The sequence below is a fragment of the Rattus norvegicus genome, chromosome 15 (genome assembly GCF_021556685.1).
Source record: "Rattus norvegicus strain SHRSP/BbbUtx chromosome 15, alternate assembly SHRSP_T2T, whole genome shotgun sequence".
Classification (NCBI taxonomy): domain Eukaryota; kingdom Metazoa; phylum Chordata; class Mammalia; order Rodentia; family Muridae; genus Rattus; species Rattus norvegicus.
Genome location: NC_141548.1, coordinates 54,233,484 through 54,256,778, shown reverse-complemented (window position 1 = coordinate 54,256,778; position 23,295 = coordinate 54,233,484). Strand labels below are relative to the sequence as shown.

Genomic DNA, 23,295 nt, shown 5'->3' with positions numbered 1-23,295 from the left:
GATCTTAACTTTATAGTTTCTTTTTAATGAGGAAAGAACACGTGAAAGTAGTTCAAGAAAGTAAAATGGAGTGCATACAAGAATAGAATATATTTTAATGTTAACTCATCAGACACAAACTTTCTTTAAAAACAGGTAACCGTCTGTAGGTTAATTTTCTGTTGGAGCTGGAGAAATAGTTTCCCAGAGCACAGTTTTCACAGTTGAACACGGAGCAGTCCCAGTGGTTTAGTCAGGCAGCTTATATTGCAGATTCATTATCAAATATCTTATTTTTTAAGGTCTGTAGGTTGTGTTGGATAAAATTCTCGGTGCCCTGAACTTCAGAGAACCTGGAGTCACTCCTTCTAACAGACCAGCTCTTCATCTTTATTGAGTTCTGGATCGTGTCTGAAGTGAAGTAGTAAACAATGGGGTCAAAGCAACAGTTGGAGACAGCAATGCAGAGAGTGATGGGGTACATCGTTCTCACTGCAGCCCCCACAGAGCAGTTAACAAAGGTCTGTGTTCTCACGAGAGAATACAAAATGAGGTTGATGTTATAGGGCACAAAACAGAAACAGAATATGACCAAGTGGACAAAAATCATTTTTAAAACCTTGGTTTTGTTCATTTTGCTTCTGCTTAAAGTAACAGGCTTATTTAAAGTCCTTAGCACCATACTAGAACACGTTACGTTCAAAATGAGGGGGATAAAAAACCCCACTATTTCAATGAAAATCACAATCCTGGAGAGATAAGTTTTCCATGTGGCTGCTGGAAAGTTCTCAAAGCAGGCTTCTGAGGTATTGTTACCCTGAGAGTGGGTCGACTGAAAGAAAACTGCAGGCGCACTTCCTCCCATCACGGTGAACCACACAGCAATGCAAACAATCTTGGCATTTCGTTTAGTTCTTAAAGTCTTCGACTTAAATGGGTAGACAATTGCCAGAAATCGATCTACACTGATACAGGTTAAGAACAGAATGCTTCCATACATATTGGTGTAAAACAGCATTACTGAAATCTTACAGAGCAGATCTCCAAACGGCCAATTCCGTGTTGCAAAGTAAAAGATCCGAAATGGCAAAGTAAAGACGAAAAGTAAATCTGACATTGCCAGGTTAATCATGTACGTTGTAGTTTCGTTTCTCACTTTGAGGGCACAGATGAAAATGTATATCGCAACACAGTTGGATATCAGCCCAAGCACAAACACCATGCTGAACATGCACCCATACAAAGTGTACTTAAAGGAGTCGTCATAAGGGCAGTGGGAGCCGTTGGCGCTTACCATTGTCGGGCAGCACAGCCTACAGGAGCCCTTCTGCTGGCAGCGGTCGCCTTGGTATTCAGATGTGGTCACAGCAACAACCAATTTATTTACAAATTATTTACAAATTATTTGTTTCTTTTCTGTTCTTATTAATACTTTCTTCTCTGAACTCTTCAAAGGAAGCATAAAATGTGTTGCTTAAAAGTTTCTAGTAGATTCTTCAGGAAAATAGTCTCATTTTCTGGTTTAGAAAATCCATGAGTCCGAGTTTAGTTAACTGACAGAAAATGCAGTCCAGGAAGCCAATCCATAAAGCTGCAAGCGTAAGGAAAAACTTCCAAGTTGAACAGGACCAGTCCACATGTAAACTTGTACTTCAGCCGTCAAGGCAAATATTCCAAAATTAAAATGTCTTCACGTTCAGAATGTTCAGACGTAAATTACCAGTCTTTAGTCTTTAAACACTCGCAGTCCGTCGTCCTCGGGTACTTTGTCCTTCTTTTTATTCTGTCTTCGTATCTCTACATTGATTCCAGATGGTGATAGGCAGAGTCTTTTAAAGGATCCCAGATAAATTCCTAAGCATGTTAGCTCTTGCTGAATGGAGGCCTTTCCGAGGTTGCCGGCTGTATTGTGAGATGGGCTGGCTCTGAAGTGAGCAAGAAAGGCTTCAGAGATTTGTAATATGACATCACAGGAAGAAGAGGCTGGGTTTGGACAAAGGAAGGCTTCAGCCCAGTTGTTTGCAGTTCCTTTAATCTGATAATGTGTCTGCTGGGAATGTACCTAGGAGGCTTGCAAATGGTCACTGGCTGTCCAGCTGAGTTAGGCATTAACTCTTTTCATGCCAAACTGCTTTCTGGGGATTCTGACTTCTCCAAAGTGGTTTGTTTTGTTTTAGTAAGGGAAAGAAAGAAATATATCAGCATAAGGAGGATTCTTTCTTCTTGCTTTTTTTAGTTGGGATATTGCCTTCTTTAAAAAAATAAAATTCGGGTTTGGGGATTTAGCTCAGCGGTAGAGCACTTGCCTAGCAAGTGCAAGGCCCTGGGTTCGGTCCTCAGCTCCGAAAAAATAAAATAAAATAAAATAAAATTCAAAATCTTTAGTGATATGAGTGGACATTTTAAAGAACTGTCTAATGGCCCAAGGCAGAACCTTAAGTTATTAAGGATTTGACTGAAAGGCTGGCAGTTCTGCTACTCTTAGCATCTGTTTTGTTTTTTTAATTGCTCTTTAACATTTAATTTAATTGGCATGATTGGGGGTAACTTCAATCTTGCGTCTCTTTAGTTTTTGATAAATAATGTTCTAACATTTTTCTTTGAAACTAATTTTCTAGTTATTAAATTTTTTTTAACTTTTGCTACATGAAAGACTACATTGAGAATGCTTATTTTTTTTCCTGGAGGAATATAGCTCAGGAGGGAGAACAGTACCCTAAAACTTTTGTTCTTTAGTGCAGTATCAGTCTTTTTACTCACAACTTAATGTAAGCGTAATGGGAAAGTGTACTTTGTAAAAAGGGCTTCCCCTCTTTTAAATTAATTTAAATAACTTACAGCAGAGAATCAGAGTCCTATTGCTGGCCTGGATTTAAGTTGATGATTTTTCTTCTCATTTCCTCCCTGTCTTCTTCAGCTTCTCTCACGCACTGGCTGCATGTTGGGATATATTTTAGATCCTACTTTCATCTCTAAATTTGGGGCTGAAGCTCTTCATTTGGGGTCAATAAAGGCAATTAAGAACACGTTTCTCCACAACCCTTAGTGTAAGAATTAAAGTGGACCCAGGTGGTCTGTACCTTTAAATTAGGGTTGCTCTAGTGTTCAACAACTTTTGATGGTGAATTGCAATGTTTTTATTGTTTTGATTAGGAATTTCATCTATGATCAAATAACGCAGTATTGTTTACAGGCAGTTAAGATTGAGGGTCTAAATTTCTTTGCATTGTTTTTGGTGTGGAAAGCAGATGCATGTGTTCCTATAGGAAGATAGGAACTTTGAGTGCAGTGATGAACAAGGAACATTTTCTTCTCAATGGAGAAATTTTTCTGTTAATAGCTATTTTAGGAAAAATATAATATATATATATGTATGTATGTATTATATATCTGTATGGCCTGGTACTGTCCTTGTTTACTTTCGTTTTGAAAACAGTACTTTCTCAATAAAAGGATGAAAACTTCTGTACTTCCTTCTACATATCACTCTTGTTTCTTGACTGTTAGTCACTTACCTGTTCATTTCTAGTTTTTTCAATTTTAATTAATGATGCTCAAAAATATTCACTATCAATGAAGCTTTTTTTTTTTCTTTTTTTCTTTTTTTCGGAGCTGGGGACCGAACCCAGGGCCTTGCGCTTGCTAGGCAAGCGCTCTACCACTGAGCTAAATCCCCAACCCCAATGAAGCTTTTTATTACTATCAACAATACATATTTATATTCCAGATTCCTAGCATAAATTTTTGACCTTAGTCAAAACTAGTCTGTTTGCTGATGAGCAGATCATCATTCTTCAGAATCTCATCTGATCAGAAAGTCAGGATTTTGGTGCCCTGACCTACCACATACCTCCTTATTCTCTCCCTTTGGGATAGCATCCATCACTGAACCTGGAGTTAGGCTGGCAGATAGCAGTCCTAGTGATTCTGCTGTCTCTGCCCTCCCGTCACAGCGCTGGGCCTGTAGGCATAGCCGGACATACCTGACACTTACCCGGTAAGCCATTTCTCTAGTCCAGCCATTGTTTTCAGTTCTTTTTAGTAGTGCATATTTCTGTTTTTGCTACTGATAACAATTTTGTTTTGCCTCTTCATTTTCACTGCCACATTTTAAAATATACTCAGGCACTTTAGCTCTTAATTTCTAGTCCTGCTGTCTTTTAGTACCTCCTGCCAGCCTGTTATTGATAACTTAATGAATCAAGTATAGCTATTCACTTAGTCTCTTGTTTCCAAGAAGAATAATAAAGGAAATTACAATATTCAGAATAAATATACTGGGACTGGAGAGACGACTCAGTGGCTAAGAGCATGTCTATTCCTGCAGTAGATCCAGGATTAATTCCCAGTACTCACATGGGATGGTTTGCAAACACTCATAACTCCAATTCCAGCCTCTTCTGGCTACATCAGGCATGAATGTGATATACATGCATACATTCAGGCCAGCACGTATACACGTAAAAGTAAATAAATAAATCTTTAAAATAAATAAGTAAGGGACTGGAGAGATGTTCAGTGGTTAAGAGAATTGACTACTCTTCCAGAGGTTTTGAGTTCAATTCCCAGCACCCACATGGTGGCTCACAACGATCTGTAATGGGATCTGATGCCGTCTTCTGGTGCGTATGAAGATAGCAACTGTACATATATAACTAAATCTTTTAAAAATTAATAAATAAGTAAAATGTACTGTCCTCCTTGTTTTAGGATGTTGTGATCTGTAGATTGTACCTTATGGAAAGGAGTTGTAGACGAAGTCTGTATAGAAGGTTAATGATTTGCTGGATGTGGCAGGACATCCCTTTAATTTTTGCACCTAGGCGGGCGTGCTGGAAAGATGGCTCAGCGGTTAGGAACTTCCTGTTCTTTCAGAGGACAGCACCCACACTGCAGTTCACTACTGTCTAACTACAGTTCCAGGAGACCCAACACACATTTCTGACTCTGTAGGCATCACATGCACTTAGTGCACAGATATACAAGAAGGCAAAATACTCATACACGGGGGGAGGGGGGCTTCAAAAAAAAGAGTTACTACTTTAAGATCTGAGGACTGGAATGGCACTCTGTGTTGGAGTTCACTGTCAGCATGCATGAGGCCATGTGCTCAGTTTCCAGAGTCCCAGAAAGTGATTAAATGAAACTCTGAAAACGAGAAGCGTAAAAAACACCATTCTAAATAAATTCATTCTAAAAATTATTCCGTTTAAATGCAATAAATGTTAACGAAAATAAATCTCCAATAACAAAGTTATTTACACAGTGGTAAAATAAAAACCATATGGTAGTCTGAGACACAAAGGAAGGTATGTGATGACAGAAATCTGATAACATTTTATTTTAAAAGTGTGTATATGTTGCCTCCGTGTAGTAAACAACCATAAGAATATCAGGAAAGTCTCCTTTCCTCTCTGAAATGCACTGTGGATCTTCACATGTGTGTTCGTGCCTGTGATTTCCTGTTGACAAAAATACTTATCTACAAAGGACATTTCTTGTTAGCTTTGCTTTAGGAAAAGCACCAAATGTCTAGCTGATTCTGGCCAAACATATTATCAGTTGGTAGATTAACTATGTATGGTTCAGTGCTTGAGTGAAGCTTAACATTTTAGTGCAAAGGATCTGACTCCAGTGACCTTGAAATCTCCTTCCCTGGGAACTGGTTTCATTGACTTTCTGAGACTCTGAAACACCATGACTCAAAACACATAAGAAACACAGATCTGAAGGAGGATCTACAAGCCTGGCTAGCTGTTCTCCAAAAATACATGCATATAATCTCTGAAACGTTTGAAGGGTTTTCCTCTACAGAAAAATCAGAAGGAATCTAGACTGTCAGTTACTGGTATAGATTCTGTATGCATGAGTAAAGAATTGTGCTGTGGGCTTTAAGAAGAGACTGTGTACGTCTTTTTTTTTCAGTGGGGTAGTGTGAAAATTCAGTGCAAAGAGCTCCCAGCAGAAAAGTAGGCCCTTCCTTCCCAGTCCTGTTCCTTCACTCCTGGGGGAGTCTGCTTCCTTGGCTGTAAAGAAAGGAATTAGGCTCTACAAAGTTCCCTTCCTGCTGCTTATTTGTTTCAGATTCCTTGAATTCTTTGAATGTTTAAGGTGCCATGTCGTGCTTTCTCACTCTTTGGTATCAGGGAGTCACTTTTTATCCTTAAAGTTTAAGAATTTGTAATTTTGAAACTAGTTTGGACAAGAAATGTGTACCACGGGGAAGAGGGAACAAGAGGAAGAAATACGTGTTTTTAAGAGGCAGAATAAATGGGCCAAGTAGAAGTTCCTTTATACTCAGTAAACCAGCAGGAGGTACATTCTTACAGGGAAGGGCAGACTCCTTCTGGCACTCCTAATCCCAGCCAGTTAATTTGGTGAGACCTTAGTAGAACCACAGGAAGTCTGTAGCAGAGGTTGGGGGAGGTGCTGAACCAAGAGATATCAGTAAGGGCCCTGGCCTTTAAGAGGGTGATGACCCCTCTTCACCACCAGCCTCCCCGCCCCGCCATACTGTGAAGATATGAGGTCTCAGAGGGAGGTGAGGGTGGGGAGTCTAGTGGTTTGTGTCCATAATTTCAGCATGACACTGGCTAAAGTAGGAAGATGGGGACTGTTTGAAACCAGCCTAGGGGCTACATAATCAGTTCAAGGAACTACACGGGATCATCTTGTCTCAGAAAACAAAGGAGCTTCTCCAAGCATATCTTGAAGGCTCTAGAGGCAGTGTTCTCAATAATTAGTCCTGGCATAGTCTCATTAGAATAGTCCTTATATACCTTTCACATCTAAATATACAGAGAATTATTAATTCTTTGAGGAGTACTAAATAATCTAGTCCCACAGTAAATTCTTATAAGAACAGTACAGCGAATGCCTTGGCACATAAGGTGTAATTTGATAATGAAGTCCTAGCATATGATGACAGAATGGGTTGCAGCTTTCAGAATCTTCCAGCTACTCTGGAAGAAGTAAGAAATAATGGAATGACCAATTAACCTAGATTCTTAGTGACCTGGTTTTAACCATTGGTACTAAAAATCCAGTTTTTATCAAGTAATTCAATTTCTGTTATAGTTGTAAAAGTTGTAGACAGGTAATATGGAATTAGATCTTTAAAATCTTTTTTTATCTTAGCCTTCTGTTTTAAAATTTCAAAAAGAAAAAAATTGCAACTGAAGAAACTTTAATTTATAGTTCTGATTTCTTAGGATTGTCCAGTGGTAGAGGATGACAAGCCAGAACTAAAACAGGCCGTCACTTTATAAGTAGTGAGCCCAGGTCGTTATACATGCTTGTCAAGTGAAAAAAGTATGTTCTGTATGTGAATAATGGAAAGAACTCTAATCTTGAAATAAAAGGATTTTTTGGTCCTTAAATTTGGACTTGTACCTTGGACAAAAATCTATCCTAACCATGCCCTTCTTAGTAGACAATTTTTAGAACAAAATGAAATGAAATAAATTTTGATTATAAAACACACATGCACACGCACACATACATGCACATCAAAAAACAAAAACATCGGGGTTGGGGATTTAGCTCAGTGGTAGAGCGCTTGCCTAGCAAACGCAAGGCCCTGGGTTCGGTCCCCAGCTCTGAAAAAAAGAAAGAAAAAAAACCATCTAGTACAGATGCAGTAAGCCTCAGTGCCCTAATCTTTCAGATACAGCTTATGTTGTGAGATGACATAGAGCAATAAGCTCTTTTTCATTACTTTTTATTAAGTAGAGAAGAGTTCCTGTGCTTCGTGCATGCCAGAAGAAGAAACGGCCCCAAGTGATGCCTTGTCTACACTGTTAGTTGTGATCATGGGTTACAGAAGCCAGTCTTAGAGTAGACAAGAGATTTGCCTTATGAGAAAGACTGAGGAACTGAGTACCTCACACACTGGACTAGTTAGAACTCTAGTGTTGTAATAGGACTTCATCCTAGAGCCTGAGAGCAGCCTGTTTAAGCACATTACAGAGTGCTGTTCTGTCATCCCACCCTCCCCCATTGAGTCCAATTGCTTAAGTCACTCAGTCACAGTTGAAGAAGCCGTGTGTGAGGAACAGATTCTTCAGCCACAGTTGTTTATTGCCGGAGCTGGAACTGCAATTTCTTGGGGTATCATGTGGCTTCCAATTGCTCTTTTTCCTGATGACACTGGAAATTTAGATCAAAGTTTAAGCAAAGAATACACAGAGAAATCATGTCTCCAAAAACTAGAAAGGAAAAAAAAAGAGCTGAAAATTGTAAGAGAAAACTCATTTAGAACAACAGCAAAATACTTCAGGAATGAAGCTAAACTGGGATGTTGGAAAAACATAGCAGGCTGCACTCTGACTAAAGGCTTGGCGGACACTTGGGTAGGTGAGAGACAGTTGTCATGCAGTGAATCTCTAAGTAAAACTCCACTCTGAAAATTCCAGTAGGCTTTTAGTACATGGCCTCTAACTTAGTTACCTCTTGGAAATGTATGCGATTATATAATCTAGCTGTTTCATTTCTAAGACAGAGTTTTCTCCCTTCCTAATTTGTGTTGAATACCAATAGTACCTTAATCTAAACTATGTATTATCAGTCTTTTAATAAGTCAAAAGTAGAATCTTGTCTACTTTGCATTTAATTCTGAGTTGAACTAAGAATTGGACCCTAGAGTCTGGAATCTGGAGTAATTTAATATCATTTTAGCTTTTCAAGTCAGTGGAGAAATGAACTGGGCACACTGCTGCATGTCTGTAATCTCAGCATTTGAGAGGCAGAAGCAGAGATTGAAGCTCAGAATCATCCTTTGCTGCATAATGAGTTGAAGGCCAGCTTGGGCTACATGATACTCGGGGTGGGGGGAATATGAAAGAAGGTAGATATCAACTATTCTTTATACCAAAACAAATTCTGACTCTGTCAATAATTTCAGTAAAATATTCCCTTAAAAGTGACTTCTGGGGCCCAAAGAGAAGGCTCAAACTTAAGAGCACTTATTCTTCCAGAGGACCTGATTTGGATTTTTAGAACCTGAGCGAGGAAGCCTTTGTACTGGGAGAGCTATAGAGAGAGAGGTTGCAGAAAGAGCGAGCCAGAGAAGGAGAGTCAGAAGATCAGATCTAACAGATTGCCAGAGTTAATTTAATGCAGAGTGTTCAGTCAGAGGCCACTAGGAAGCCAGGTTCAGTCAGTTACATAGAGAGGAGTTTGAGCAGAAACAGCAGAGTTGAACGAGCCAGCCAGAGCTCCGAAAGAACCAGAAAGGGTGATTTATTCAGCAGTAAGTCTGAGAAGCTGAAAACATTGCAGAACTAGAATACATTGTATGGCTGCTAGAAGCTTCCAGGACTAGGCCTAGGTTAGCAGATAGAGGCAGTAGCTCAGAGATGACAATTGCACCAGGCAAATAAAAGATACTTTTACACTGAGGAGATGACTCATCCTTAAGAGCACTGACTGCTTTTCCAGAGTACCCAGGTTTGATTCCTAGCACTCACAGGGCAGTTTACAACCATCTGTAACTCTAGTTCCAGGAAAATAGTGCCCTCTTCTGGCCTCTGTGGCACCAGGCATACATGGGGTGTGCAAACAAAACAACACCATACACAGAAAATAATAATAAAAAAGAGCTCACAAAAATTGGGGGAAAGCAGTACAATTTAAAAAATAGGAATGTTGTTCAGTGCAGGGCAGTGGTGGGACTCTCGTCTAGATAGTTTGGCAGCCTGGGTCAGGTCGTCACCTTAAGTCCGAGTGGTGAGTAGTACTAACTGCTCTTCCACATCACCCACATCAGGGGGCTCACATCTGCTTGTAACTCCAGCTTCCAGGATCTGAACATTTTTCTTTTAAATTATTTAAGATAATAATTAAACCAATTATAATATAAAACAAAAACAGAGGTCTAAATAAGCATGTCACTTTATCCTTAACTTAAAAGTAGTTTTTAGTACTCAAATGCAGAATTTTTATCTTTAAAAGTTTTTACCTTCAAAAAAGAAAGTGAGTAAATACTGCAATTTTAAATAGATGACTTTTTAAGATCTAATTATATGAGCTCTGTTCCAGATATAATTAAAACCAGAAACATAATTTGACTTTAGGCATTTGGGCTCTTAATCTACTTAGACCCAGGGAAGGTAGGTGACTAGCTCTTTACAGATAGGAACACTCTAAGGTCTAGGAGTATTGGTGAGGCTCTGAGTCATTGGTCATCCCAAGTCACAGCAAAAGGTCCATGAGCACTTTTATTAGTCTGACACTATAATTACTTTAATCAACAGATTCCAATTCTTAGGAAACATGAGGATTTCCTATCAATAGCAGATGTTGCCAGTACTGCCTCACATGGGCTAAAAACAAAGGAGCGGAAGGAGAGGCTCTCAGAGCCTAGCTTTTGTTGTTTCAGTTAAACACAAGTGGGCCCTTTGACCTGGCCAATAAAGCTTGCTGGGTTGTTGTCCTGATCACATACATAGGAAAACAGGACATGTACTTAAAAAGTCTTTCCTGCTTGGTTAGGGTGTTGCTCAGTGTCCAAGGCCCCTGTCCCCAGCACCACAGAATAACAAAACACAACCTTTCCTGCCATGTTCTTCGTCTGTTCACTGGTTTTGTTCATCAGCATCAATATTGACTCTGTGCCAGCTGCTTTCCCAGGTGCTGGGAGCAGCGCTGCTGAGTAAACAAAAGTGGAGTCTGTCGTGGGGGTGGGTATCAGCAGGTAAACAAACACGCGGGCGTGCAAAAATCTGTCGCTGCTCCAGGAAGATGCTCAAAAACGCTTTGAAACAAGGGGAGTGGGAACAGACGAAATAAAACGGTGGCTTATGCCTGTCTCAGGAAGTTAACTTTAGCTGGTCTGTCCCTGTGAAAGGCTGATCCAATTCATATTGTCCAGCTTTCTCTCATAAATGCATCCACTTCTAAAGATTTTCACAGCAACTGGAAATTTCCAGCACATTTTGTTTTGAGACAGGGTTTTTCTGAAGTGGGCCAGGCTGCCCTTGAACCTCTTTTGCCTACCTCTGCCTCCTTTGCGCTGGAATTAAAGCCACAGCCCTGACTAGAAAATTCTTTTTTCTTTTCTTTTCTTTTCTTTTCTTTTCTTTTCTTTTCTTTTCTTTCTTTCTTCCTCTTCCTCTTCCTCACCTTCCTGTTCTTCCTCCTCCTCTTCTTCCTCCTCCTCCTCCTTCTCCTCCTCCTCCTCCTCCTTCTCCTCCTCCTTCTCCTCCTCCTCCTTATTTTTTCTGAGACAAGGTTTCTCTGTGTAGCTAGGGCTGTCCTTGAATTTACACTGTAGACCGGGTTGACCTCAAACTCAGAGATTGGCCTCTATGCTGGGATTAAAGGCCTGCACCACTACCACCTAGCAGAAAGTTTTAAATAGCATTTCCATTTGATAAATTTAGCATATCTACTTCGGAGTTCTGTTTTAAATGACATCTCATAATTGAAGAAAGGTCCTTACCTTGTTCATCAAACTATTACTACTTCAAAAGAGTGAATTCCAGGACACCCAGAGCTATGTAGAGAACCTCTCTCCCCTTACCATCACCCCACAAATCACCCCATGTTAATTGTTTCATTACACGTCAGATCTCTCGTGACTTTTCCCTGTTCAGTCATTAAGGTTTTCTCTGTTGCCCTTTGGTGATTTGGGTATACCCTATTGCCTTAAGTGCTCCATTGTGCCCTGTGCACAGTGTCCCTGAAACCAGCATCATCTATAGCATTTATTAACTGTATTCTGTCCCAACTATGCTTGGGTGAACACTCAGGATCTTTTTTTTTAACTTTGTTTTATATAATTCATTTTTATTTTGTATTCATTGGTGTTTTGCCTGAATGTATAGCAGTGTAAGGGTATCAGATCCTGGAGTTACAGACAGTTGTGAGTTGACATGTGGGTGCTGAGAACTGAACCCAGGTCCTCTGGAAGAAGGACCTTCAGGGCTCTTAACCACTGATTCATTGCTCTAGTCCAACATTCAGGATTTTACATTAGTATCCTCCGTGTCCTTTCTCCATGATAACATGATAGTCTAATTTTATATCAACCTTCTGATTCTGTTTGCCTTTTAGAAACAACCCCTGGCTTTCCTATGTTCTAGTATGACCATTCCCTGACCACATTGAGCTGCCTGAATCTGTGACTTTTCCTTTCTCTCGTCCACCAAATTGCTTAGCATGATATCTTCCATTGAATGTTTACTTTTCCCTGAGAATGATTTTTTTTTAATTACTTTGTATATGATGTATATTATGTATGTGTTTGATACAGGCACATGTACCCCAGTGCATACTAGGAGATAAGGTTTGAAAGGGAACATTATTTTTTGTGTATAATCTTAGAAAAAAACTTTCTTTCTTTCTTTCTTTCTTTCTTTCTTTCTTTATTTATTTATTTAGTTAGTTAGTTAGTTAGTTAGTTAGAGACAAAGTCTTCCTACATAGCCCTGGCTGTCTTAGAACTTCTTACATAGACCTTGCTGGTCTCCAATTCACAGAGATTCTTCTGCCTCCAATGCGTCTTTCAAACTCTGTCTTACCATGAATTCCTCAAAATAATTTTTAACTCCTATTTTTCTCAACAATATGAGAAGTGACTGAGTTAATGTATGACATGAAGATGCATGGTAGCTAGGACTCAGTACCTATTGGGGAAATGCCCAGAATGTTGCCTGTGAAATCTTTTTACCTGCAGACCTGCACAAAAAAGTCTACTTACTTAATTTTGTGGTTATATAGCCATGTGCTTTTCTTTTTATGAGTAGATATTCTTGGAAAGTAGGAAAATATGCTTTGTTGTCTCAAAAGAGTTAAGAATCATTCAAAATCACTATGAACTCAGGAACATATTAAACCGTCTGGGATCAGAAGCAGTAAAAGCTATGGAGAATGTACATTTAAAAGGAGAGTGTTGGGTTCTGTTCCCTTGCTTTGTAATATAGAAAGGGCTTCTCAGGCTCTAGAGATAGCTTCGTAATTAAGAACATGTATAAAAGACCCAAGCTCAATTCTAGCATCCAAATCAGACAGCTCAAAACTGCTTGTAAGTCTGTCTCCAGGGGATGCCTCTAACCTCAGGCACAGATACATGCATATATACGCATAAGTAAATAATATTTTTTTAGAAAAAGAAAGGGAGCAACTCACGGTACCACTAGAGATGAATCTGACAAGAATTTTTGCCACTATTAAGTGTATCATAAAGTATAGTGTACTTAAATGAGACAGTTCAAAATTACTAGTGAGTTATATGGAATCTGGTGATGACATCATTTAAAACAATTTTAAAGTGTGCGTGCATGCATGTGCAGAGTATATTGACACTAAACATATGCTCTCCCTTTGAATTCCACCCCTTGGTGAATTCAACTTTGTTAAATTTTTATGTCTATATTGTTTCTTGTGTGTGTGTGTGTGTGTGTGTGTGTGTGTGTGTGTGTGTGTGTGTGTGTGTGTGCGCGCCTTTGTCCAAAGGAACCAAAGAATAGATGAGATAAATACAAGATACTATCAGTAACTATGCTGAATGCAGCTAGTCTAAGAGCAACCCAATTAAAATCTTAACAGAACAGGAACTGAAAAGATGGCTCAGTGGTTAAGAGTATACTGTTCTTCCAGAGGCCCCCCATGGTGTTTTTTGGCACCCACATAGTGGCCTACACTAATCCATAACTCCAGTTTGAGGGGCTCATATGCCTCTTTCTGAACTCTGTGGATACCTGGCACCACACATGGTGTGCATACGTACTTGCAGGCAAAATAATAATATACATAAAATAAATCTAACAATCTTGTCATAGTAGGTAAAAAGCAAAGCCTACTTTATGCCCGTTTTAAATACAGAGACACAAATATGCTAAAGGAATGAATCGAGTTTAGAAGCCTGAGTGAAACCAAGAATTACTAAGGACAGTTCTCATGTTTGTAGAGAGATCAGGTGATTGATAATATTGCTGCCCTAGCAGTTACTGTCAGAATCAGAGCTGGTTAGTGGTAAAGGGAGTGAATGTTCCTGTTCATGTTTGGACGTGTTATAGAGGAGACATTTGTGACATATTCACATGGGAACCTTTAGTATCCAACTTGAAATGTAGACCTGGAATCCGAAAGAGTACTTTAGTCCTCAATGTATATTTGGAAATATATAGATATAGTTAAAGTCACGACAGCAGTTCTAGCGCTATATATATATATATATATATATATATATATATACACATATACATATATATATACATATATATATATACATATATTTTTTTTTCATCCCCACCCCCGCTAGAGGAACATCACTATTAAATAACGAGAGAAATAAATGGAAAAGAACTAGCAGAAAGGCCAAGGCCAGAAGTTTTCTATTTTCTATTCTAGTTTCCTTTTGTGAGGCAAAACAGTCTTAGAACTTGGCTCAGGATAGTGCAAAAACATTTCCTGAAATGTACATCCAATAATATTCCTTAAAACACGCAGCAAACAATAGCAGTTCCTGCTGTAGCTCCCCATTGTTAGGTTTTCTACAGCACCAGAGGCTTCACCTTTACTTGGGCAATCAGAAGCTCTTTTAGGAGCATTTTGTCTGAATAGCCTTGACATCCTTTCATCTCAGGAGGAGTTTGTGCTTGCTTTAGAAATGTATGCTAGTTATGGGAGGTCATTTAGAATGCACTTAAAGCTTCCATTTTTCTGCCAGTATTGTTTATTTGATGAGATTCACACTAACTCTCCTGACAGTGAGAATCTGGTTTTCTTCACAGGATTAGGTACCAAAGCAACAAATGTGTAGAGAGCGATTATGCTGACAGCTAGTTTAAGCAGGTAAGCATGTCATGAGGCAGCTCGCCTGAGTCTGGAGAAAGCTGCTCCCTGAGCGCTGAGTAGCAACAGTGCTACAGAGAAAAGTACCAGTGTTTGATACTGGTATATAAAGTGTATTACATCTTTCTTCATAGTGTTTTTAAAAATAAAATATTAGCTGTATTAGTTATTGAGTGAGGTATTAGTTATCTATTGGCAATTAAAACAGCAAAGATTTATTATCATATGAATTTCTGAAGGTCAGGAGGCACCATAGCTGTGTGCTTTTGGCTCCTATTTTTTCTTGAGAGATCTTGAAGTTGCCCGCCAGCTTCACAGCCAGCTATCGAGCTTTTATGACTTTACTGGAATTGGAGAATTGGCTTCGAGGTTTGCTTCCATGGCTGTTGGCATTGGCGGATGGCCAGGGGCTTTACTGCTTTGCCGTGTGCGGCTCTCTCTCCATAACTGCTTGCTAGATGGTCACTTGTTCCCCTATCCCAGAAGCAGGATAGATGAAGATGGAAACTGTCAGTTTCTAATAAGCTGACCTTAGATGCTACATGCTATGGTTACACAGACCAACCCTGACACATGTTAGGGTGGGTGATCTGTAAATACACAAACGTGTGAAGAATCATGTTAGAAGTTATTTGTTAGGAGCCAAAGTGTGAGTAGCCATGTGAGTGCAAACCTTGAATCTGACAGAAAAAAAAAAAGAAGTTATTTGTTGACCCTGGAAGCCAGCTGTGAAGGTTGCATGCTTTGTCAGCTAGACAGCAAATTCTGTCATCAGTTTTCTTGTTTGTGCCTTGATATATTTAACTTATTCTACAATGTGGCTATGTTACTCACTAATGCTCTAAAAGTATTACTGAATACTTCATATATCAGAGCCTGGGGTTTTATTTTGAAGATCCTTTCATAGTCTCATGCAGGCCTTGTTCACCACCTCCTTAAATACCCTTAAGTAAGTTTATCATTTCTTGTTACCATGTTATGCAGTCTGTGCTTTAGTTTTGTGGAACTGATCATTTCTTTCTTTTTTTTTTTTTTTTTTTTTTTTTTTTTTGGTTCTTTTTTTTTTTTTCGGAGCTGGGGACCGAACCCAGGGCCTTGCGCTTCCTAGGTAAGCGCTCTACCACTGAGCTAAATCCCCAGCCCCTCATTTCTTTCTTAAGGGCTATGTGCTGGATGCCATTTTAACGTAGCATTGGTCTCACCTTCCAGCACCATGATGCCTAGACAGGCTCCAGAACTCAGAACTAAATGAATCTCTTTTAAAATTACCTAGCCTTAGGGATTTCATTGTAAAATGGACCTATTTTTCTTATTTTATTAATGAACTACATGAAGTTTCTCTCTAAGATCATAGTTCCTCTTCTGCTTCTTAGCCTTCAATTTCTTGATTTTTACTTAAAATGACTTAGTCTTTCTTTGGGATTTGCCTTAGGCATAAAGTCTAAGTTCTTTTCCCTAACACATCTGATGTGAGTTAGATATTTCTCTGCTGTGACTGGCTTTGGCATCCATATAATAGGTAAACCGAGGCAGGCAGCCATTCATTCAGGGTCAGTGCTTAGAGCTGCTGATGGGGTGGATCTAGATACCTACAGGAGCGGCTGCCAAAGGCAACCAATGTTTGGAGAAGCTGCTTAGCTTTTCTCTGAGGGAACAAAGCTTAATTTACTGGGACTGGCACTCTCTGTGGCCAGCAGAAAAAAACAAACTCTTAACAGGGGGCCAGTGAGAAAGAGAAGGAAAGAGAAAAACATACACACATATTTTGAGTGGATGAAACAAAAAGCAGAGTCCTATAACTTTATACACACGAATCTATACACACATGCATACATACATACATACATATATACAATGCATTCATACATACAGAACTACAGAAAGACATATATACATTTATACATAAAATGGTTAGAGCACTATAGAGAGACATATACTCATTTGCACATACAATGTTTAGAGCAAAGCTTCAGCAAGCAGGCTCCAAGAATTTCACACATACACATAGTTAATGGAATGAACAATGTTCTAGCCCCATACTTTAGTTTTTCTTCCATAGTTTGTATACCCCAACACAATCTTATAAGCAGTATAAAATGACAATGTAATTACATTTTAGTTTTCTTTTAGCAAATGATTATAGAAAGCCAGTGTGTTCCTGAATACCTTTACAAAAAATAACATTATGTAGTACAAAACAAAAACAAAAAACAAATATTCCCTAAAACCAACATACATTTGTAGCTAAGCAACTTGTTACAGAGTAACAAAGTGTAAGCAGGCACCATAGCTTTCTCAGCCAGTTCCGCTTCCTGCACAGCAACAAATTACAGTTGAAAAGAAAGGAGTAATTATTATTTACCTTTAAAAGTAATCTTGTAAGACTCTTAAAGTCACAAATCTAAACTCGGTCATATCTACCTTAAATCCTCAGAATGCATATCTACTCATCAGCAATTTTTAATAAATCGTATTAGGAAGCTGAGGGCAAACATGGGTGTAAGAAGTCAATCGTCACCATTCCAGCCTCAGTGAGAGTCACATCAGCCAGAGATGCCATTGTTCTTGTTCCCTGACCTTAAAGCATCGCTTGCTTAACTAATAAGAGAGTGCCTTTCTGAACTTCAACTTGTTCCCTATGATTTTCTACATCAGAGCCAGTAGTAAAAACATCTCAACCTATTCACTAACAATTTTATTTCTCGCAAGGTTTTCTAAGGGTGGTATTCATTGCTGACAATCTATGTCTAAGTTCTTTCCTAGGGTGATAATTAAATCATTAATCCAACAACAATGCCTAAAAGAAACCAAACATTATTATGGTGAATGCCAGAGAAGCCGCCCAACGAGGGACTGAAAATTCCCTTAAAGTTTTCATATAATTCTTAGATTAAGAGAGCTGTGAGGGCAGCAACCGAGCAAAGCTCCCCAAAAGCGTAACACCTCAGCCCTGGGGTGCATACACCAAGGCTCACCGGCATGGTTGGGTTAAGCTGTGGGCCACATTCCGTAAGGTCTAAAATCATTTGTCCTTCCTCCTGCTTGGCCCTCAGCACTTCTCCTTGGACTTTTATATACCCATACATTTTAATATTGTGAAATTTACTGCTTAGGCTTGATATTTTTATTTACCAATCTCTTTTCTGTATTAGACTATAAACTGTATCATAAAAGCTAAAAAACAAAAGAAAAATCCAGAGCCTCTAGAGTCAAATAGCTTTAGGCCAAATTCTGGCTCTGTCACTCACTATGCCTAGCAGTTTACTCTTAGCTAAAACAACAGTAAAAGAAATGATATCTTCTCTTAGAGTTTTATATGGGAATAAAACAATGTAAGTAAGACTGGAGAAATGACTCAGTGGTTAAGAGCACTGACTACTCTTCCAGAGGTGCTGAGTCCAATTCCCAGCAACCACATGGTGGCTCACACCATCTGTAATGGGATCTGATGCCCTCTTCTGGTGTGTCTGAGCACAGCTACAGTGTACTCATAAATAAGAAATAAATCTTTTAAAAAAAATGTAACATAATTGGTGCCTCACTATAGCATTGGGGCAGAATTACTGATTGTTTATATGTGCAACATTCTGTACCTACGTTAGTTTTTTTTTTATCTCTTACAAAGTACTAGAGAAAATCAACTTACATGGACTAAAGTTTACTTTGACTCATGGTTCAAAGGTTGCATCTCGATTATTTTGAGTCTTGTTGCTGGACAGAGTATCGAAGCCATGAATACATAACGCAGGAAGCTTCTATATTGTGCTGACCAGGAGACAGAGGGAAGAAGGTGCCGGGATTCACATCTTAGAAACCTCACTTCCTGCCACTAGGCCACACCCCTTAAGGCTTTACCATCTCCCAATAGTGCCACAGGTGGAGACTAATTCTGAACATGAACATTTGGGACACATCCCAGATCCAACTGTAATGGTATTTAATGGAGATCGCAGTTAAGAGGCAGGAATTATTTGAGGAAATTTCTCTAATTGTGGTCATTGAATCATCAGATGTTTGTCTAAGCTATTTGTGACTCCTCTTAGTGACAGCATTAATGATGGACAGCTCGTGTCTTCTCATTTCAGCAGCGCAAGCATGTTCATTCCAGACTGTTGGCTGCCCTCCGTGTGCTTCCTCATTCCCTCACAACTTTCTCTTCCCTTTCCCCATGTTTGGTCAACTGTCCTTTGCTTTCATCACACTCTAACTTCCTTTCAAGACCGTTCATGCCTTGTTCCCTTTTTAATGTCTGCTTCTCACACTGTCAGTTCCCCTTAAAGTATTAATTCCCTACACTGTGAGTCTACTCATTGTGCAGATATTTGTTCTTATTTCATAGCACTTTCTGAATTTGTAACCACGAAGTTCTTGCAAGATTACTGTCTGTCTCTTCTCACTAGACTCTTCACAAAGCTGACGGGTAGGAAGCATTGTCTGTTTGCTGGCCACTGTCCTACCGCTTCACATGTGCTTGCTCTTAGCTCACAACCTGATGGCTTGCTGTTGAAGAGAATTTCTTCTTACTCTAGGTTACACAGAATTCTTCATAGTATTTCTTGGTGCTTTACTCTAAAGAAAGCATATGGAAGTCACTCTGAAACAGTTGACATGCTCATATTTTGTGGATATGATGCATATTATTATTTGACCAGTATTGTGGGGTAGGATTCTAAGAAAATAGATGGGTGGGGTTTTTTGTTTGTTTGTTTGTTTTTGTTTTGTTTTGTTTTGTTTTTGAGGCTGTATTTCACTGTATAGGTGTAACTAATCTGGAACTCACTGTGTACTCCAGGCTGGCCTGGAGCTCACAGAGATCTATCTCCCTCTGTTGGGATTAAAGGAGTGCACCACCACACCTGGTTTTAAAGTATATTTAAGGGATTTAGAAGAGTATATAACTAAGAAAGTTTCTTTTTTAACCATATTCTTACTTTAAAGTAAAATTAATGTCAAAGCACTTAGAGAACTTTAATCTTATCACTTTATCAGTTTATTCAGTAAATGCTTATTTAGCCCCACTATTTGCAAAGCAGTTTTAAACGTTAGAACTAACTGTTATGAGCTGCCAAAACCCATGCTTTTCTCCATCTTGTATTTTAATAGAGATAGTTAATAAGCAAAGAAACAAAGATAGTGACAAGTAATGACCAATGCTGTAAGATGGGGACATTTATGGGTGACAAGGTGTGGGAGGTACACTCTCCTAACAAGCTGCTTGGAGAAAGCTTCACTTTGAGGTGCTGTTTGAACAAATGTGAACAGTAATGTGGGTTGAGCCTTGGAACGCTCTGGGGAAAGAATATCCAAGACAGGGAAGGAGCAAGCACAGAAGGGGTGTTTGGTTTTGTTGTCGGATGATTGGAAATGATTACCCACGCTGTGCATAGACATAAAGTGAAGATGCTGAGTGAAGGACCATACTTCTGGATAAAGCAGACATTTGTACTTGGTGGATGGATAGATAACTTGGCTTATGTTTACAACTGAAAGATTGGTTATCCTTTGTAAATGGCCTTTATAAAGATCTGTAGCCATAGAATCATTAAATACCTTTATGACACTTTGTGTTAGACACTAAGTGTCTAAATTCTTATCATTACATCATCTGAATTCACAATACTGTGATTTAGATAATAGTACCCAAATATCTCTACTTATAATTAAAAAAAGTGAACCTGGCTGGGTGTGGTGGTGCACCATTAATCCCAGCATTCAGGAGGCAGAGACAGAAACGTACCTGAGTTGGAGGCCAGCTTGGTCTACATAGCAAGTTTCAGGTCAGGCCAGGTTGTGTAGTGAGATGCTGCCTCAAAAGCAAGCAGAACTAGAGAAGTGGCTCAGCTATTAAGAGCATTTGCTGCTCTTGCAGAAAACCTGGCCTTGTTTCTCAGCACCTATATTCTAGCTAATAACCATCAGTTACTCCAGTTTCCGAGGATCCAATAATGTCTTCTGGCCTTCATAGGCATTATGTACATGTGTTTTATAGGACACATGTAGGCAAAAATATGCATACACATAAATTTTATAAAACTTTTAAACAAAACAAAAACCCTAGTTCTTATATTTTTGTAAGAAGAGGTGAATGAAATTAAGATGGGTAAGAAAACATATCGTTTGGGAATGGATTACTTAGACTTGAGTAACTTGCTTTTCAAAAGGACCATTCAGTAGATTAATTTAATGGATTGTTGTAATCATGGTCCTTTCTCCACCTGTTCTTGCTCTGAATAGTGACATGGAGACTTACATTTATTTATAAAAGTAGATTTGTTTTGCAACTAGCTCATAACTCCATTTATAGTAATCTAAGTTCTGCCACTTGAGTGGTTAGTTACCTCTCGTTCCTTCCTGTCCCACTTTACTGTTCTGCTTTTGCTATAGGGCATAGGCTTTTTACTTTAACCACTCAGAAGATGCCTTAGGCAGGCAAAGGACAGACACATCTTCACACAGTGTACAAAAGCATCACTCCAACAGGTTTTCTTTCTTTTTATAATTCTTTTCTAAAATGTTTTCTCTCAAGGTGGTTTTTGTTTGTTCTGCTTTAGTGCTTTCAGACTAGAAACTTGCCTGAACTACTTGATTGTCTTTCACTTGTAAATCACTAAAAGTTAGCTGGAGGCTGTGTTTACACAGGAGGGAGTTGGGGGGAGGGTTGCATGAATTTAATTCCTTTATAAAGTCTTTGGTTTGCTGATATCTATCTTTCTTTCCTCCTAGAATAGCTTGATGCTTATGTTTTCATACCTGGAGGGCATGGTCATAGTCTCAAACACCCTAAGCTGTGGATACGGGGAGCAGTCTGGAATATGTAATATTCGTGATCATAACTTTTCCTTCATGCTCCCTTCTTTAGAATAGTAGCTCCGTTTTAGACACTGTCTGGACTTCAGGACAGTCAGTTATGTTTTATGCTCACCAAATCTCTATTTTTTTTTTATCACTATAGGTAAAAGAGGAGGCAAATGTCTTGTTTAGCTTAGCCTTAGGTGAACTTCTGCCGATCTTCCTGTTGCTAATTCCTCTTTGCCTCACTGCCCAAGGTATCTGGTAACATGGCTTCCAGACCTTCTAGAGGATACAGAGTTCATAGGGGGGCTGGAAAGATGTTTCTGTGGGTAATAGCACTATCTGTTCATCCAGAGGACCTGGGTTTGATTCCCAGCTCCCACATGGCACATAACCACTTGTAACTCCAGTTCCAGGACATATGATACCCTTTCTGGCTTCCACAGGTACTGCATTCACAAGGTGCAACATGCAGATAAAGCACCCATACACATAAAATCAAATTATTAAAAAAGAGAGAGAGAGTTCATTTGGTTTGTTGCTTTTCCTTACTCTTGGGCTTCCATCTACTATTTTATCATACAGTGAGTAGGTTACCACTTAACTTATATCTTCCACATTCAGGTTTTTATATCTGATATCCCCTGTCCATTCTCTTTACTCAGTAGTTTATGATTTCTTACGTTTACCACCTTTCACTGGCACTGCTTATTTTTAAAGAGTGAATTTAATGTGATTAATTGTGGCTTTATTATTGTTTATGGGTTCAGAATTTGTTCTTTTTCATTGCAATTTCTATTTTGTTAAGATTTATTTTATTTTTATTTATGCATATACATGTGTGTCTATGTGTCTGCATGCATGTATATATGTGCATGTGCAAATGCCCACAGAGGCAAGAAAAGGGTGTTGGGTCCCCTGGAGCTGAAGTTACAGGTGTTTGTGAGCTGCCTTATATGGGCATTGGGAACTGACTGGGGTCTTCTGTAAGAGCAGCACCTACTTAGAACCACTGAGCTGTTTCTCCCACTTCAGGCTTTGGGTTTCTGTCAGTTCCGAAGTCTCCCCTTAATAACACATGGGAGCATTGTAAGTTCTTGTGATATACTGACTCATAAAAGGAGATATGGAAATGTTTCCATTTTCTCAACGTAGAAAGTTCAACTAAAAGCAAGGTATCTTTCATTTGAAGTTTTGATAAAAATTTTCTGATAAAACAATAAAGGGCTTTTCTTTATGGAGCAATTTTAAATTATGATTCAATTTATTTTATTTTATTTTATTTTATTTTTTCAAGATAAAGTTTCTTTGTGTAGCCCTGGCTGTCCCAGAACTAGCTCTGTAGACCAGGCTGGCCTTGAATTCAGAGTTCTGTCTTCCTCTGACTGGGATTAAAAGTGTGCATCACCATTGCCTGGCTCTGATTCAGATTTTTAGTGATGACAAGATTACTCAAATTATATTATTTTTCATTGAGCTTTGATAATATTTGTAGGGTTTTTGTAGTAAGGTTTCTAATTTATTAACATAAGATTTTAAGTTCCTTGTTTAAGACCTTTCATATCTTTTATATTATGTTTTACTTTCAGTTCCTAACACTAATTAGCTCTTCTTTCTCTTTTTTATCCACTTTACCAGAGGTCTAGCTGTTATTTTAAATACTAGTTGTTTTCAGTTTTCGTTATTCTGCCCATAAACTTATTTTCTTTTCTCTACTTTCTTTGAATA

The 23,295-nt window shown here is 38.8% G+C and overlaps 2 protein-coding genes across 3 annotated transcripts in view; one reads left to right on the top strand and one right to left on the bottom strand.

Annotated features, from left to right (window-relative positions):
• Positions 1 to 23,295, top strand: part of Rb1 (RB transcriptional corepressor 1) — a 131,528-nt gene that overhangs the window by 84,107 nt on the left and 24,126 nt on the right.
• Lpar6 (lysophosphatidic acid receptor 6) lies at positions 76 to 1,896 on the bottom strand. Its single transcript, NM_001045843.1, is given in 1 exon segment — positions 76 to 1,896. A coding segment is annotated over 1 exon segment (1,035 nt). The 5' UTR covers positions 1,277 to 1,896; the 3' UTR covers positions 76 to 241.